Source organism: Biomphalaria glabrata, chromosome 10 (assembly GCF_947242115.1).
Source record: "Biomphalaria glabrata chromosome 10, xgBioGlab47.1, whole genome shotgun sequence".
In the NCBI taxonomy this organism is placed as follows: Eukaryota; Metazoa; Mollusca; class Gastropoda; family Planorbidae; genus Biomphalaria; species Biomphalaria glabrata.
This window is the reverse complement of record NC_074720.1, coordinates 11,177,896-11,196,971: the sequence shown is the minus strand read 5'-3', so window position 1 is coordinate 11,196,971 and position 19,076 is coordinate 11,177,896. Positions and strand designations below refer to the sequence as shown.

The following is a 19,076-nucleotide window of genomic DNA, read 5'->3' as shown; positions in this document are numbered from 1 at the left end:
GCATTGTACATACATGAACAAAGACAAACGAATAAATTTGAAATTTTTACTTGAAATTAATTTACTTACTTAATTAATTAATTCCCTATGTTCTTTCTTAAATTAAACGTAAGCTGTTAACCAGGTTGAATCGAGTTTACTAGAAGGCAACGCACTTTTACACGCTCACGCACATTTTGTTACTCCATTGTTCAGTACGCTGGTTTCTTCTAGATCTTGAGCTTATAAATAAATGCCTTAGACCAGTGGCGTAGCTACCAATGTGCGGGTGGTGCGGGCCGCACAGGGCACCAAGTGGCAGTGGCGTAACTAAGGGGGGGGATGGGGGGGAGAATTTTAAAATCCCCCCGGGCCCCCACCTAGGGGGGGCCCCCAAATGGGTGTCCGAAATTTATTTGTAAATACATAAATTAATATATTTGATTGATAAATAGTGTCAACGGGTGTCTTTTTTTAATCAACATTTATGGATTAAATTTATCACAAAGACTAAACCTAGATATTTTAAAGATATTTTTGCCGCAGAGATCAGTTTTTAAAAATGAAATGTCCCTTCCAATTTAAACTTTGTTGCCACGAATAAAACTGCATGATATACAGCGAATTCCAGGTATCTTGTTACCTTTACTAGCCTAATAATAGATCTAAATGGCGAGTATTATATGGCTACACTAATAAACCTTGAAGCAAAATTTACAGAATCGAGTATAAATAAAAGTTATTCTTAACAATGCTAAAATTGTCCATTATTCGGGTTTGGCGTCTATAATTTCAGAATTAAACTTCACACTCGAGTTATTACCCCTATTCATCTTTCCTCAATCCAATGGAAACTCTCTCTTTTTATTTACATCTAATGATCTAATCCTGCTTTCGCACAAAACATAAACAAAAAATAATGACGTAATATCATATAATATTAATACATCCTTCCTATTGAAGTTATTATCACACCCTTCCTTTTAAAGTTCTTAATAGTGATATCTACTAGCAGGGCCGGCCCTAGCATTTGCGGGGCCCTATGCGAAACGGATCGCGCGGGCCTAGTCTGGGTAGGGATAAGCATAATGTCAAAATTATTATTTTTTGAATTAGAAAATAGGCCTACTTTCGTCTTTGCAATAAATTTTTAATCAAATGAAAGCTCGCAATGCCACTTTTTAATTATTGGCAACCCAAAACGTCAATTTCGTCTATTCTTCAGGAGATTTGAATGAATTCAAAAAAAGTTCAGGACTTTATCGTATATTTTGCCTTTTCATGAGATTTCCTGGAGGCCCTGAAAAATCAGGAGGTCGCGAAAACCCTGTTATTTTATATACGTTATAATTGTTTAATTTAATAATGTACACTTGGAATTAGCGCGGGGCCTATGAAAGCGCGGCGCCCACTGCGACCGGCACTGTCTACTAGGAACTTTAACAATTCGTCCACTTCTGGTTGTTTTGACTGAACAAGTTCTCTAGACGTTGGTGTATAACTGTCTGTTTCGTTTGTAGCAACAGTTTGCAGTTCATTGTCTTCATCGGTATCATAGTACCCAGAGATGTCTTCATCGAAACTCTTATTTAAAAAGCGTTGATTTCTTCTGTATGTTATTCCATTGTTTGTCTTTATGATGTAAGATCTGGGTGCTGAATTTTTTTTAATGACAACTGCTTTCTGCCATGTTTGACCTAGACGAACTCTCCGACAGAATAATCTTTAGGTAGTCTTGCTTTTGCATCGTATTTCACTTAGCTTTTCGTCTGTCGTTCGTTGAGTAATGTCTCCGCATTTTCAGCTACCGATGGTTTCAATAGTTTGGGATCAGTTGGAATGATTCCCTGAGTCTTCTACTCGTCAGCAGTTGTGATGGTGAATACGGCAGTCCACTTATCGGAGTATTTCTATACTCGAGCATAACGAGATATGGATCTTTCCCACTTTTGTATACTCTGAATCCTTTTGCTTTCGAATAAAACATAAACAACCAACAATGACGTAATGCCATATAATATTAGCACAGAATCTTCTTCATACAGTGGAAAATTACGAATTTTTTGCCTATCTTGAATTCTGGTCAAAGCTCCTGTGCCCAATTAATATAGTTCGGAAGAAACTACAAAAGTCTGGACTGCATATACGAGAATCTGCTAAAGAAATTAGTACCCTTTCATGCTTTCTGCAAAATGATGAGAAACTGACAAAAACCCAATCCATCGAAAAAGCTAAAGAAGGTAGTGAATACTATGGATTCCCTGTAATCAAAACAACCATATGAAAGAAAAGACTTGATGGGAAGTTGAGTTCTAATGTAGGACTGTCAATACAACTGCAATTCAAACGTGTTGCGACAGAAGTGCTGGACAGACTTCATATGGAGATGAAGGGCAGATTCCAAAGGCTGGAAAGAAAATGGATATCTTTGGGTTTCTTCTTGAACCAAGACACCTGTTAGAAGACACGCCTGTTACAAACTGTGCTACTTTTCCTGTTTGTATGATGAAATAAATGGAAAATCGCTTTTTCAATGATGTCATTGATGCACGAGCACTTTTCATCAATAAACAGTAATACAATCACCAATAGACATATTGTGAAAACAGGCTTCATATGGGAAATACGTGTGCTCAGACTTTGCAACCTCCTCCGAATACCGCTAACTCAGGCCACTTCCATTACGTCATGTGAGAGATCATTCTCAAAGCTCAAGCTATCAAAAAGTATCTCAGGAGCACAATGACGCAAGAAAGGCTTATCATGGTTTTAATGTCAGTGAAGTCACAAATACTAGAAAGTATCGATGTAGTTGATGTTATAGATGTCTTTGCTGCACAGAATGCACGACGTGAAGCGATATCAATTTAGATTTGTCACTTGTGCATTATTTAACTAATAAACAACGGTATTATTCATTAAAAGAGTCTTGATGATTACTTTTTGTTAAGTTTACTGATATACTGAACCAATTTGATTTGGGGCTTATATATTTTTGCGTACATTATCTCATGTCATATGTCGAATGTCAAAATGCAAGGGGCCCCCAAAGAGGTCAATCCCCCCGGGCCCCCAAATCCCTAGTTACGCCCCTGCCAAGTGGAGAGGGGCACCAAATTTCCCCCAGTGTGTATTAATTTCCTATTTCCCTAAGCGTTTCACTAAAAACGACTAATTGTATGGACTATAAAAAAAATTTAAACAGCTGTATTTTAAACATGAACTAACGATTTATAAACTAGTCATGTCGCTATTTTGTTTCATCTCCTTGACTATTTCTTCCATACAATGTAAGCTATAGAACAGTTTGAATCTAATTTACTACATTTATTTCGGACACAAGGTGCATGTTGTTACTACACTGATCAATGCTCTGTAATATAAAGAAGAAGATAGGCCAACCTTTTTTTACTTCATTGTTTAGTCCATTGGTTTAATCTAGATATTGAGTTTACAAATATATTTCTAAACTCTAGCTCTAAACAATTGTCTTAGTTTATTCATTTCTTTATGATTCTTTATAGTTTAATTTTGGAAATAATTCTATTGTAATGTCAATATTTTTAAATAAGCTAACCTTTGTTTTGTACGAGTTTTTTTTTAACTAACTAGTTAATTGTAATACTGTAACGTAAACAAAATGATGAACAGTGCTCAAGACTTACTAGTCTGGCTGGCGCCTCAAAACCCTTTTAAGCTCAGACGGAGAAATCGGCATCTCTGGTTCTGTCCGATCTGGGTAGACTATAAGGGCCCCATGCCCAGATCTATCGGATTCCCTCATTACCGACCCATCGGTATAACAGAAAATGGCATCTGATGGGTAGGACTTTAGTGTAGCTGATGCCAAGTTTTGGAGTATGGCAGGTGTTAATCGCCTCTTGGTGGCTCCCTCTTGCCCTATAAGGGACATGCTTATTTGTCGGGCCGGCATTCTCCTCCACGGAGGGCAAGTACTAATTCTTCTAATTGGGATTCTGTCAGTGGAGAGTCCAGCTGATTTTGACAAATTGGCCGCAATGAGGAGGAACGATCGCATTTTTATGCGGTTCCTCTCTCTCCACTGTCGCACTAATATTGAGGTGGGTAGCCTAGAGTCGCCCCTTTTATAGCGTTCATAGGCTGTAAGTACCGCCCTCTCCTTCCTTAAATGTAAAGGGGCCACGTTTGTTAAGATTTCAGCAGCGTTTGTTGGGCTTGTCCGAAAGGTGCCACAAATGAATTTTAGTGCATGTGATTGTACTCGGTCGAGTGATTCGAGGGCAGTTTTACTAACATATACTTGAACTGTATAGCTGTACTCAATTTGTGATCTGACTGCCCCTTAGTACAATGTGCGTAGCATGTAAGCTTTGTCACCCCACTTTGTGCTGGCCAGCTTTCTTAGTAACGCTAACTTCTCCGAGGCTTTTCTTTCAAATTCCTGGACGTGCTGGAGCATTTATAGTTTTCTATCCAGGGTCACCCCTAGATATTTGGCGTGTTTTCACGTTGGAGTCGTAGCCCACCGAGTTGAATCTCGAATGGAGCCTTAAAAATGTCGATCCCTAGGCTGAACAGGGACCAGATCGTTTTGGCAACGTTTATCTGAATCTGTCATTTGTCGCAATACAAGGAGATGGTTTGGAGGTCTGCTTGTAATGTCGCCTGTATTTGGTCGGCTTTCTTGCCGGTTGACCAGAGGACAATGTCATCCGCATAAAGCAGTTTCTTTGACCGCAGTGAGGTGCGTTTCTTAAATTTCTTAAGTCTAAAGAAGCATCGAGACAATTTCAAGTCACATCATTGCCAGAGTCCACCGACTATAGGCGAGCTATTATTGGGTATGAATTAACTGAACAATTAAAAGCAACAAAGCAAGATGAGACGGTTATCATTGAATCCAGAAAAAAATGATGAGGCCGACATCCTGAAAAGAAGAAAATACTTCAATATCGCAGTTTCTAGAGACTAAAGGACAGCACACTAGCGTGTCTTTAGTACACTCCTCAAAAATTCATACTGAAGAAGCTGAACCACCAGACAGTGTAAACAATACAGAAAGCAGGATAATAAACTCTAGACTGAACGACTTTGGAGATTTGCCTGATGTCACAGATAATATTCGCATACACCTTGTCACTCAAGGATCTGAAACAGTTCAGCGTATGGACAGTCAATTCAGAGAGGCGTATAGACATCAAGAATCAGCAAAAGGAAAGGCTAGAAAGCTTTCAAAGGCTTTTTTTTTTCCGGCAAATGTCAAACGGCGAGAAAGTTCTTTGAAAGTAGATGTGTTATTCGCCAAAAAAAAAAAAAAAAAAGAATCCTTATTTTGCTTCCCCTGCATACTCTTCTCAACAAGATCAAGTACCAAATCTTCATTTAAATCCAAAGATGGATTCAATGAGTGGTGGAGGTTATCCCCGAAAATAGAAAAACATGAGATCAGCAGAGCTCACATTTAGTCATCACTTGCTTGGAGGGAACTTGAAGTTCGCCTGAGAGTAGGGAACAATATTGACAACAAGGCCCAAGATTTGATTATACAAGATATAATGACTGGAGAGTTAGTAAAATTACTATCAAAGTACGATCCACTCTTGAGGGAGCATGTGCTTCGAACTAAGCTTTGTTCCAGACCGAATACATACATGTCTCCACAATCACAAAATGAATTTATTACAATATTGGGGGAATCACGCTAAAAAACAAATCATACAGCAAGTAAAACAAGCCAAATATTTCTCTATTATTTTTGACAGTACACCTGACATCTCAAAGCTGGATAAAATTTCCCAAATTTTACGGTATGTTGTCATGGATAATGACGGGTACAGGTTCGAGAGTCTTTTATTGACTTCATCGACACAAAGGACAAGCATGCTGCTGGAATCACTGAGATGATTCTAGAGAAATTGCGTTCGGGTGGCTTAGACATAATGGACTGCAGGGGTCAAGGCTATGACAATGCTGTGGTCATGAAAGATCATTACGGCCATGAAAGAATTAACAATATTTGATTAATGAATACATATTATTTTGAAAAAAAAGTAAGGTTTTGCAACGTTATTAATTAGTTAGTTTTTTTTTTTTTTTTTTTTTTTGGGGGGGGGGGGGGGCATCAAGATGAGGTACCGCACCAGGCATCATATACTCTAGCTACGCCACTGGTATAATGACTTAGTACTTATAAATAGTAAGACGCGTAGACGTTGAGTTAAATTGGGTATTTCCTTTGTAACGCGACTGTGCATTAAAAGGTAAGAACGAAAATAGGTTAGGGAGGATGAACAGACGAGACACGAAGAGATAATGCCCTTCTAAATTTTCATTGTCGTTGTGCAGTTATAAAAGGCCGGATTATCTTTTTCAATATTGTTTCTAATGTTGGTGAGTGGTATTTAAAACTCGCAGAGTTCAAATAAACAGATTATTCAACATCATCTACACTCAACTAACAACCACCAACTTTGATATTAGGAGAACGTTTCACGAATAAACTGGGCACTTTACCGTAATCAAATTTCAAGTGCTTTTGGTTTTAAACAAGTAATACAGATCGCAATTCATTCCTATGTAATGCGGTTAATTCCCTTTACAGTTCTGAAACACAATGGTTGGATGTAGAATTACCTAAAATAAAAAGTGTCACGTAATAAAATATGTCAAGGTTTCCAGAGAGAGTAAACAAGATGTTTTTTTGCAAAGCTTATATCAACTCACTGTCTGTCTGTCTGGTAAAAAGTTTGAACATATTTTTCTCCCATTTCCCATTCTCGGATCAAGTTGAACCTTTGCACAATTATTCCTTGTACCTGACAAGACATGAATCAATAAAAAAATACTAATTAATTATTGGGGATTAATTATTTTGCTTGATATCAAAATAAGTGGAATAACTGCTACTTAATGAGAGATGTTGTTGTATATATGGATTTAATCCCCTTAAAACGTTTTGATAAGTTTTTCTCCCATTATGCATTCTCGGATCAAGTTAAAATTTTGCATAATTATTCATTGTCGATAATAATACACGAATCAATAACAATTAACCAATTAGTTAATCAATTAGTACTAATTAATTATTTTGTTTTATATTGCAGAAAGGGCTCTAAGCCCTACTATTTTCAGACAAATGGTAATAATTAGCAGTTCTTTCTCTAAGATAAGTTTTGTTTTGAAAATTTTTTTTTTTCTGAACATTTAATTCTGATGATTTGAGAATCTACAAAGATGATTAAATACTTCACTGAAATAATTATAAATCAGAAAAGTAATTTGAAATCTGAAGTTACAGTTTTCGACAACTTTCTACTTCTAAATTACAAGGTGTAAGTAATAATAAATGAGATGCGGACACATATGCTGTTAGTAACTTTTGTGATTGATATTGAATATATTTCTGTTCATTAGTTATGGTTATATATTTCGTTTTGTGTGTTCTTAATTGGGATATTGTGGGTGTTTATCCGTTTTTCGATTTCAGTTTGGATTATTAAAATATTCGTATCTTTAAGCTGTCTTAAAATTCATATTTTATTAATTTTATATTTTAAAAAAGGATAAGAAATCAATAATTATTTCGAGTTATTGCGTGTTATCTAACCTGTAGAACAGAGCCCGTGGCTATATATGTGAAACAGTAATTAAACCTTAAAACTTCTTTTCAAGCTCAGGTTCTCTTTTTGATAGTTCACAGCAATGATAGACTTGGGTGATCAGTTATATTGCATCTACATAGTCATTTATTACGATGACTCCAATTACCAAATGATTCATGATATTTGCATTGATGAAGAACTCACAGAAATCCTATTAATATTGTACTTTACCTAGCTTCTCAAAAGAAACGTATGCAATTGCATGCTATTCGCATTAGAATAATTGTAAAAGAGACTATTATAGCCTTTTTAGAAAAACATGGACTTGGTATCGAAAAAAATGAATTTTGGAAAAACTGTGAAGAGTTCCACTTACCAAAGCTCTCCTCATGCTTTCGATGTAAGCTTCTAAAGCGGCACTCCCAGCTGTTAACATTGGGCAATAGACAATGGACAAGCTAGTACAAACAGAAGTAATTGTGAAGTACAGTCCAAGCTGAATCTTTACAACTGTAGTCCTTACGAAACTTCTTAACGTTTTTTAAAATAATTTTTGAAAGCACCGATTGACTCTTGATTATGTTGGAGTATGTCCTGATTGCTTCTTGATAACGGTTGGAATAGATCCAAATTTCCCACCTAATTATCTCACTAACACTTTCAATCCAATAATAAAAAACTTTAAATTAACACAGCATACACAAAAAGCTTATTAATCCAATATATTTAGTGTTTTGTATAGGGTTGGAAATATAATAATAGATCTCTGAAATTATTTTTTGTTGTTGTTGTAAAATTGGTATGCCTAGTTTACATTAAAGCTCATACTACTGGCATGTGTCTGTTCTAGAGTTCTGAATTGAGTCTCTGCTACAATACATACAACGGCTAACAAAAAATTTAATGGAAAGGGGAAAGGGGGGGGGATGGTTTAGGAACAAACTGGGTAAATCTAGGAAAGTCTGGCCTTTCAATTACAATCAAGTTAGCGCGCACGACAATTCCCAATGGAAGAGATTTGAGCATTATTTTTGTTCCACTCGAATTGCACCAGATAATAACATCTAAAGCCGCTCTAAATAAGATATTTGTATCCAGTGGATATAGGAGACGACTCAATTAAAATCCGATGACAACTCCGCACGAGTTAAGCGACATTTGCGTTTGTAGTACACACAAGTGGAACCATATACTCAAACATAGGCACACACAAACACACACATGTTGAGGCATATACTCCAACATATACACACACACAAGCACACTCAATCTCAATGTAGTGACCTAATAAAAGACTACAGGAAGACATGTCTTGATGCTAGGCTTTATTGAACAAGAATAACAGTTCACAATAACACAGTACACACACAAGCTGACCTGGACACCATGACATTTTGACACAGATTAGTTCACAACACACAACAAGAAACATAAATACACAACACTCAATTATCTCAAAGTATCAAATAAAACCAAGAGGATAAAAGTACTAGGGAAATGTTTTTAAAAAAATTGATCACGCTTTTTAAAGCCAAAAACTCCCAGAGGTGATGCAGTGAGTAAATCTCTGTGGCATTTTACGTCTCTAGGGTCTATCTTTCCCTTTGCAACTTCTTGTGTGACTAAATAGGCCATTCACAGCTGCGGTCGCATTGAGTAAATAACACTTACTAATATACAAGGGGCCCCTAGCCCCTTTTCTTCTTTTTAGACAAAAAAGTTCTGATGATTGATAACCTTTATCATTTTTTCGTAATGGTAACCACGACACGTGTTATAGATCTAGTAGATTTACTACTGATAGGCCTACTTTTTTTTCCCAGCCAGATAGGGACGTGGATGGGAATGAAGAAGAATTAGGTGCTGGTCCAAAAGGAAAACCGGGCTACGCCACTCGGCCTCAGCATGACGCATGGGCGGAAACATTCGTCATAAGAGACGATAGGCCCATAGCGAAACAATATAGAACGCCCATTGGGGTGCCAAATGGAACCGAGTTTACTGCATTGGCGGGATAGAAGAGTCCCCACCAGCCATGTCATAATCCACACACTGTTCCTGTTTCCATGACACCTGCAGGGCAGCATCAGCTATGTGTTCGATCTGGCCAGTGTGTTTTAATATAAGAGTCTCAGTAAACAGGTGAAGAGTAAATTGGCCTGAACTTACAAGAGGTGATGGCCTAACTCTAATGACAATCACAGATTTGGTAAAAGAAACCAATCAGAAACTGAGCTTAGGTCATAACTTTGAATCTGTTTCGATTCGACCACATGTATCCCAGTATTATCTCTTTTTAATATACATTAGGACTAAGAAGAATCCTAGATAAATGCATAACTCCAATGCCAGCTTATTTTAGCTATGCAAAAAACATGGACAGGTTTAAATTGTATAACAACAATCTCTGACAACCTCTGTAAGAAAGAAATCTTTGGTTCTGCTTTTTGTTTTTTTTTTGTCAACAATCGCCGTTAACTACAGACAAGAAAGTCAAGGGAAGACAATGACAGGAAAGAAGTGATATTAATTGGTATAGTTTCCCTTGAGACACTGGAACCAAATTGACATCTTTATCAGTGTCTCGAGAGATAACAGGATTCATTGCTTCACCAATCTACGTCCCTCTCTTTCTCCCTTTCTCTCTCTCTCTCTCTCTCTCTCTGACCACTAAAGAGGGATAGATTGACAGACTATTTATACTCATACTATCAAGTGGTTATTGGTGCGATCGGAATTCGGGAGAGGAAAAAAAAAAAGTATTTTAGCGTTTCACATTTTTAAAAAATATTCTTTTTTACTCACCAGACGGGGATTTTTGAGGTGGCGACTGAGGAGGGGGGGGGGCGATATAGTATATGCCATGAGAACAGGCAGGTCAAAGATGCTTCTAAAAGTCGTTAATGATGTCCACATCACCTCCTCTTTCAATGATGTGCTGGGGAGAGGGATGTAAGTAAAAGATGTGGGTTTTTTAAATGATTTTTTATATTTGCTTGTTTATTCCTATAGTGGTTTCCTCTTTCAAACTCATTTTCACTAATTGCTTTTCTCTCAGTCGTTCACTCGGTCTCTCTCTCTGTCTGTCTCTCTCTCTCTTTGTGTGTGTCTCTCTCTCTGTCTGTCTCTCTCTCTCTCTCTCTTTGTGTCTCTCTCGCTCTTTCTCTGTCTCTCTCTTTCTCGCTCTCTCTCTCTTTCCTTCTGACTCTCACTAAGTAAAACACTCTCAAACTCTTCCCCCTCCACTCATCTCTCTTTCGCTGGTCTTATCTCTCCGTAATCTTTTTTCTTCTCTTTTCCCTCTGGTCAGTATAACCTTTTTTTTTCAGCCTGGGTTATATATGAATTACTTACACACTAGTCACGGGCCGCGTACAATGGAAATAGGCCTTTGCGGCTTCATCGTGCACTTTGGGCAGAACTTACATAGGGGCCTAATCGCTTTGGGTCTGATATGGACCGAGGGCTGTAGGTTGTGCATCACTACCTTGGGCTAATAGTTCTTTTTAACTTCATTTTAACTCTTTCGGTCTTAACTTCCAGTTCACTTTTGCTTAACCGACTGCCTAGATTTATGGAGTGTATGTTTGTGTGAATGTGTTTCCAAGGTGATGATGAGGAAAGGGAGCATATTTTTTTAAGAAGTCACTTGGGGGAGAGTCAAACGAGAGACAGATCAGAGACGTATGAGAGAGTAAAGACGTGTATTTGTAATAAGTTAAATTTTGTTTAAATATCATATCAATTCGTTACCATTAGATCTATATCTCATCTGTATATATTATTGTTAAAAGTTATATCAAGTATTTGATTTAAGTGAAAGTTATTTAAAGTTATTTCATTAAAAATGTAATTCGCCAACATTAGTGTAAAGATACAGCCCGACGGCCAACCAACACCTTCAAATGGGTGCTTCCCCAAGAAAAATGTGTGCATTATCTTTACAATCTCTGACTAACAGTAGGTCTCCTGTTCACCAATGAGTTAACTGATTGGACGAGGTGTTCCTTTAAGGAAAACATTGAACTTCTAAGCTCTTTTAACATGTTCTGAGCTAGTCAGCTCGTAACCCGAGGCTGTTGTTCATGTGATCAAAGGGACTAAACTCTACAAATAAGCCAGTTGGCTTATCTCTCTTCGCAACACCCCCCAAACATGTCGAGATAATTCCTTATTTTGACTAGCCGACTGACTCCCAGCAAAGAGTCGAAAGAAAGAGAAAAACTTTCTAGGGGCATTCAGTTTTTTTTTTTTAAACCCTTGTTTTTTTATTTTTGGACTGGCTCAGTATCATCTTCTTCTTAAACTTCTTATCTTATAAACAGCAGACTCCATAAAAAGGATAATTACGTCCTATCTGTTTCCATGTGTTAATCTAGTAGCTGTACAAGTTAATTAGAGACTTGTATTTTGCCAAACTGGCACTACTCTCGGTCGATCCAGGCAACCGGTTCCATGTTTTAATGTCACTAAGGATGGGGCACTTGTAAGACTTTGACCTAGCATATGGAGCAAGAAATGTGCCTCTATCTCCATTTTGTTTGTATTTAACACTATATTAATAGTTGTTCTTTTGATTTGTTTTGTTTTGTTTTGTTTTGTTTTTTGTAAGTTATGGTTAAGTGTCTTATTATATCTTATATATTAAAGACGTTACTTCAAAAAAAAAAGAAGATAATTACGACCTGCGTATTTCATGTGTCAATCTAGTCATGCATGTTAGTCAATGCCTTAAACTCTGCCAAGTCATTAGTTTTCCTGGCTGATTCAGGCAACCCATTCCATTCTCTAATGGTATTAGGGAAGAAGAAGCACTTGTACGAATTTGTTTTAGCGTTCGGAATAAGAAATGTGCCTCTGTCTTTGTATCTTATGTATAATGGGAACTTTACTTTTCTTGTCCTGGACTGTCTCACAAGTTTAGTGATTTTACTAAAGGTGTTGCTCTAGTCAAATAGGAATATAAATCTCAATGCTCTATTTTGCGTCTGTTCTAGTTTCTTTCTATTTCCTAGAGTTGAGTAGACTCAATAAATAGACTTTATTCTCTTTTATATTCGTCCTTATGAAGTATTAGGTTTAAAAAAAACAAGAATGATAAAAACTGACAATTTAACCCTTAAAGTGCTGAGCTTTTTTTTTACAAGAGTGCATACAAAATGGAATTACAATTCTAATGTTTAGAGACTAAAGTACCACACGCGTCTAAAGAGTTAAAAACAGCGTCCAGGCAACGTAACAAATCAAAATAAAAATGGTGCACACTAAACTCTCACGTTGTTATGTGCATTGTCCGAACAGAAATATAAAGAAACATCGCCACATAATTCTGTTTAAAAGGAAACTTACTTAGAACTCTTGCAAGATGAGAAAGCTTTAAAAGATTAGTCTACTTACCGATCCAAAACTGTTTTGTGAGAATGACATAGCAGGTGCAGCACTGCTTTCGTCTGCCAAAATTGAATACGCCATGTTGATCACTGCTTTGAATTATTAAGACACAGTCCCCAAATTTGTTCAAGTTTCAGTGAAGTGGTCGAAATTGTTCAAAATATTTTGCTGCCAATGTTCCAGTAAACCTTTGTGCCAATAAACTCATAAGATCATTATGTGGTGAATTAAAATAGTTTATAATAGTATTTTTTATCCGTTTGAATCTGAATGTATTTAAAAAGTTATGACATTTCAGTCTTGCATTGATAAAACAACTAGATTGCTGTTGAATATAAACTATCCTTATTATTACTGTGTACTAAAACATTAACACACATAAACAACAGTATTTATATATACATTAAAAGACGCAATACTTTTTAGTATTTGTTTATAAGTATTAAAAATTGTAATAAATAAAGTTAAACATTATTTAAAAAAAAAAAAAAAACACTTTTTTATAGAGATAAAACAAGATTTTACGGCTATTAATACAGATCGATGAAAGATACGAGTTAATGGTAATATTCAATCCCATATCTATGTCAGACTGTCGTGTTTTCTTCAATCACTTTCAGTATAAGTCATTCTAACAAACAATATGAATGAGACTCATCACATGCACTTGACCATTAAATAAAGTTCTCGTTGATTGGGGTCATACTCAATGTTTAGGTCCACCAGCTTAAATACACTTGCAAGACAGAAAAGTGGCATTTTAAAAATATACAGCGGAAATTAAGTCCAACTATTTGGGTTAGGTGCATTAAAGTCGATTCACTCATTTTCACTTTGCCAACCTATAAAGTCGTACCATTACTGGAACTGATAACGAGTTTACGACATTCTCTTAACGCCAGCCTATTATATAAATCCATTAATCAAACCTTCCGTAATTGTAAAGGACAGCTTTTACGCGATTTTTACATTTCAAACCATTAGTTTGTACTGAATTTTACAGTTCAAACCAATTGTTTGTACACAATGTTACATTTGTAAAACAATATTAAGATAGCTCAAATAATAATTATGCCTATTATGGGACAACAAAACGATTGACTTATTAATTTTAAAAAATGTATTTTATAAAGCTAGCAACCCTGTGTAACTAACATGTTATTGCATAAATATAGCAAACACTATTAGCCTGTGTGATTTACTGTGGTCTTTTGTAGGAACACAATTGAAATAAAACATAAAGAAACTAGCTGTAGAGTCGTCAGTGAGTCAGACATTGTGACACACACTCGTCTGCATTTTCTTTCTCTTTCCCATCTTTCTTAAGTTACTTTCACACTGTCATTATCTAATAAAATAAAATGTGTTTCTCTTTCCATCTTTGATATGCAAGACCTAACCACTATTCGCAAGACCTAACCACTATTAGGACTCGGACGCTAGTAGTGTAGTGGAACAAATTGTACTTTACGAATGGACTTCATTCACCAATTGTAAACAAACGACATTTAGCCACGTGATTTTCTATATCGTCTCTACAAATTATGTAATCCGTACAGGCTGTCACGTGATACGTATTTGTCATTGTTTTATCAATATTATGACGTGGCTAAATGTGTATATTTACGACTGTTGAATGAGGTCTATTAAATAATAAATATAAAATGAAGTAGTTAAAAAAATGAACTGTTGTATTTTCTTTAATATTGAAATTTAAGTGAAACCATATAAACGATGATAATTATAATTACAATCTTTCCAATTGGTGAGAATAAGTTTGTTACTATGTATATAAGGCCTACCACATAGATAACTTATGGTGTTTAGATGAACCATGCTCCATACACCAGCTTTACATTGTTGAAACTGGACATGCAAGTTAATCCTGATAGTGTTCAAGAAAAACACACACACATAAATAGCTAATTTTTTAAAAAATATTTTTGTTTGTCCAAAGTTGTTTGTTTCGTTTTTTTTTTTTACTTTTTTCTCGGGTTTATTTTTTAAGAACTTATTTCCCAAGAACCACCGGATGTGCCAGTTTGAAGTCGGTGCCGTAGCGATGAGTACAAGAAGGCGCACTCTGGGCTTTAATCGTGTGCTCACATTCACAGGACACGAAAGATGTGATAAGATATCTGAATGGACGATGTACCCTGCCGTCTGCTAACTGTTCACCTCTCGCGGAGGGGGGGGGGGGAAGGCTTAATATTACGCATAGCCGCTAATCTTAACACCCATGGAAAGGGAGTTAATTTGTGAAGAAATAATTTATGTAGGCCTATAGCTCTTGCTAATATAGTTTTTATATTTAAATTATCTATTTATTGTACAAACAAGTATTGTTAAAGACTTTTTTAAAAGTCAATTCCTACCATATTTTCATATTATATATTAAATTACATATTCATATTTTATTTTCTTTGAAATAAAGAGAAAAAACTCGCCAGAGCAAGGATCCAACTCAAAAGACATATATATGCGTTTTCACTAACGCTCTCAACTAACACATTAAAGAAATCATACTACTATGTGCGAAATTTCAGCTTAAACAAAAATTCAATTTTCACTTCGAGTTTTTGTGTCTTTTCACCATCGTCATTACAACGTTTGGCTGTGAAGATAATAAGAGATAAAAAAAAGTAGAGATTTGAGAAATGAAATGAATTGAAAAGAAAGAAGTTGTATTTTATACTGCATAATTTATTCAATTATAGATCAAAGTCCAGAAAGTCCAAGAATATGAATACCGGATGGGGCAAAAACACAGTTGTCACTTTTTGAATTGAAGCTTCGCCTTGGTTTTATCATCCCTCTGGTACCCTTAAAAAAAAAAATTCTTAATACTGATATCAAGTAACATTTGAGTAGCTTTTTAAAATTGCATAGTAGCAGATTTTGAAATACATAGTGTATGAGGTTTTAGACACAGGCAAAATCTGCTAAAAATAGTTAATTAGAAACCATGCAGACAATTTCTTTGTCTACGATTGATGCGGCAAAATATATAGGTCACAGCCGGGTCTGCCTATTCACCTGAAATACTGCACTCTTGGTTATCTTTAGTGTACAATGGCTAAATTACTAGGGCTTTTAGTCGTCATTCTATTCTATAAATGTGTTATGATCACTATGTTTACACTGTAGAAGTCATTGCTGCCTGTCGTTACTTAGGAAGAAAAACTTTTGTTTAGGTTTCAACTTGTTGCAGAGATTCAACTTGAGCCCCATTAACCAGCACGATAAAACAAAAATTGAGAAATACTATTTTCTGTCCATCTATCTGTCTATCTATCTGTCCATCTATTTGTAAATCTGTCCATTTATCTGTTGATCTATCTGTTCATCCATCTGTCTATCTATCTGTCCATCTATTTGTAAATCTGTCCATTTCTCTGTTGATCTATCTGTTCATCTATCTGTCCATCTATATGTCTCTCAGTCCTTTTATGTGTCTATCTATATGTCCTTATATCTATCCATCTATCGGACAAGGAAAACAAAAACAAAAAAATAATAATAAAAAATAAAGAGTTTGAAAGAGTCTGCCAGGTCATGTAGTATGCGCTCTGGACTGTCATCTGAATGGTCGTTGGTTCTAAGCCCTGAACAACAACCCCCATCCCCTCGCCACACCCCTCAGCCCTCAGTACTGCTAGATGTTTGGGATACAATGTAATAATCTTCAAATATAAAGGCACCTTCGAAACATTTCAGACTATCTCAAAACAGGTGTGTGCTTATTCAAAACTTTATGTAATGACGATCTATCTTTCGACCATTTACTTAGACTCTTACAGTATTTAGGATATAATAAGGGAAGGTTATAATACAGATGGACCAATAGACTACACAAAACTAATGTGTCACTGCTGTTGTTAACGTTTTTTGGGGGGAGAATATTTTTTAAAGTTTATATAGGACAGACTCCTCACCCACTGACGCTACCATGAGTGTACATAACATACACACAAACACTGACTATTATTCACATTCAATTCAACATTTTGTTTGGTATGTGCCAACTTTATGTGACTCACATTATGGGTGTTAACTACTTCATGTTAAATACACAAGAGCGTGATGAAATTACTTTTTTTTTTCCTCTCTCAGTATTCATGCGCATTAAAAAATGAAATCCGCGTTCCTCTTTTTTTCCCATCAAGGTCAAAGCCCCACAAAAAGGCTCATTGTGCCGGGTCTAGATCTACTCCGTGCCTTCTGATAAGTCCGAGATGCTCGGGGTCACTCGAAATATACACACAGATAAACATTTGAAATACCTAACAGAGAAACAAAAAATGTATTATTTTTATTGCTCAAATTCAACATGATTTTTACTTGAAACTATTGAAGAGTTTCACAAATAAACTGAACAATGTCATGGACGCTACATTGAACTCTCATACTGCAAACTAAATAAAAACTACAAATTGAAGAGCACAAAATTTAATTCTACATTGCTAAAAGTGAAAACATGATTTAATCATATTTTTTTAAAATAAAACAAATCCTATCTTATCACCAGTTTCTTTATTCTATTCACCGGATACACCAAACAGCTTCCTGTTTACAATGTCCCAGCCATGTATCAAGATCTCCAACAGAAGATTTTTTTTGTTTTTTTGTTTTGTCTTCTTCAAACGGGTCAAAATGTTACGATTAGAAAAAAAAAAAAAATAAACAACTTAGTATGATGTATTCGAAAGAAACCCAATGCCAGGACGTAAAGTGTATTGGAACATATATAGGTCCGTGTCGACTTGAGACGAAAGTAGAGGAATATTGCTGTAAGTTTAAATGTTGTCAGATTCGTCTTATTCCCTCTCTTCGTTCCTATTAAGTCCAGAACCCGTCCTAGATTATTATGCTATTGAATAATTCTAGTTATTTAAAATGTTTTACATGTTTCGGATGTCCCTTCAGAGTTGAAGATAATTACTTCGTAATCAAAACTTCCCGCAGGACCACGGGGGATGGGAGCGGGCAGGGTTTGAACCCGGGACCATCGATAACTCTGAACGACAGTCCAGCGCGCAAACCGCACGACCAGGCAGTCATCCTAGTTCTCTATACTATCAATTTTCCAAGAGTGTTATGTCAATTGTTCAAGAATGATATGCTATTAGTCGCCCTATACTGCATTGATAAATTTATAGACATCAAGTTCACTATCAATGCTGCTCCCACATCATAAATCCGATTTATTAAGTTCAAGAAATTTGAGAGGTAACAAAAAAATGTAAATTAAAATGTTCACATTCAAAAGTTTATATCTTGGTTCTAATCGTTTCTGTAGCTGCTTCTGCCTGGAGTCTCCGTCACTCCTCTCTTTCTGTCTCTCTCTTATTCTGTCTCTTTCTCTCTCTCTCTTCTCTCTCTCTTTCTCTCTCTCTTTCTCTCTCTCTCTCTTCTCTCTCTCTTTCTCTCTCTCTATCGTCTCTCTCCTCTTGCTTTTTCTTATTTCAATCTGATCTGCCTTTTATTACCTGTCCTTCGATTTTTTAATTAAAAATAAGTGACCTTCTACCATTTATTTAATATCACTCCTTTTGTTTTTATAAACTATATCAAATACGACCATATTTCCCTGTACTTGTACTAGCAATCACCTATGAACAATAAAAATGATTGAAACTAGTTTAAAGTTTCAATTGATGAAACTTAAACTATTGTTATTTATATTATTTATTTCATATCTTCAAATGTGTGTTTTGTGCGTCTGTCGCTGGATGAGAAAAAAAAATCGGAATTAATGTTAGATATTTATGTATTAGGAGGCGCGGTAGCTGAGGGTTAAAGCGATTGAGTTCCGAACAGAGCTCCCGGGTTCGAATCCCAGTAAGGACTGAGATTTTAAATTCCGGGATCTTTGGGCGCCCTTGAGTCCACCTATCTCTAATGGGTACCTGATGTTAGTTGGGGAAAGTAAAGGCGGTTGGTCGTTGTTCTGGCCACATGACACCCTCGTTAACCGTGGACCACACAAACATCACCTGCCCTATAGATCGGTCTTAACGGGGAATTTTTTACTCTTTTATTGATTTATTAACTCCCTTTTTGAAGCTGTATTTTGAATTTGGTTTTCAAAGTTTCATTTTCGATGAGCTTTATCTTTTAATT

At 36.0% G+C, this 19,076-nt stretch overlaps 1 protein-coding gene across 1 annotated transcript in view; it reads right to left on the bottom strand.

Annotated features, from left to right (window-relative positions):
- LOC106051598 (soluble guanylate cyclase 88E-like) overlaps positions 1 to 14,823 on the bottom strand; it is a 152,350-nt gene extending 137,527 nt beyond the window's left edge. The window contains exons 1-2 of the mRNA XM_056044483.1: positions 14,756 to 14,823; positions 12,960 to 13,278 (exon numbers count right to left, since the gene is read on the bottom strand). Coding sequence (XP_055900458.1) covers positions 12,960 to 13,034 — 75 coding nt within the window. The 5' untranslated portion in view covers positions 13,035 to 13,278; positions 14,756 to 14,823. The remainder of the gene's footprint in view (positions 1 to 12,959; positions 13,279 to 14,755) is intronic.
- Positions 14,824 to 19,076: the final 4,253 nt, after the last annotated feature.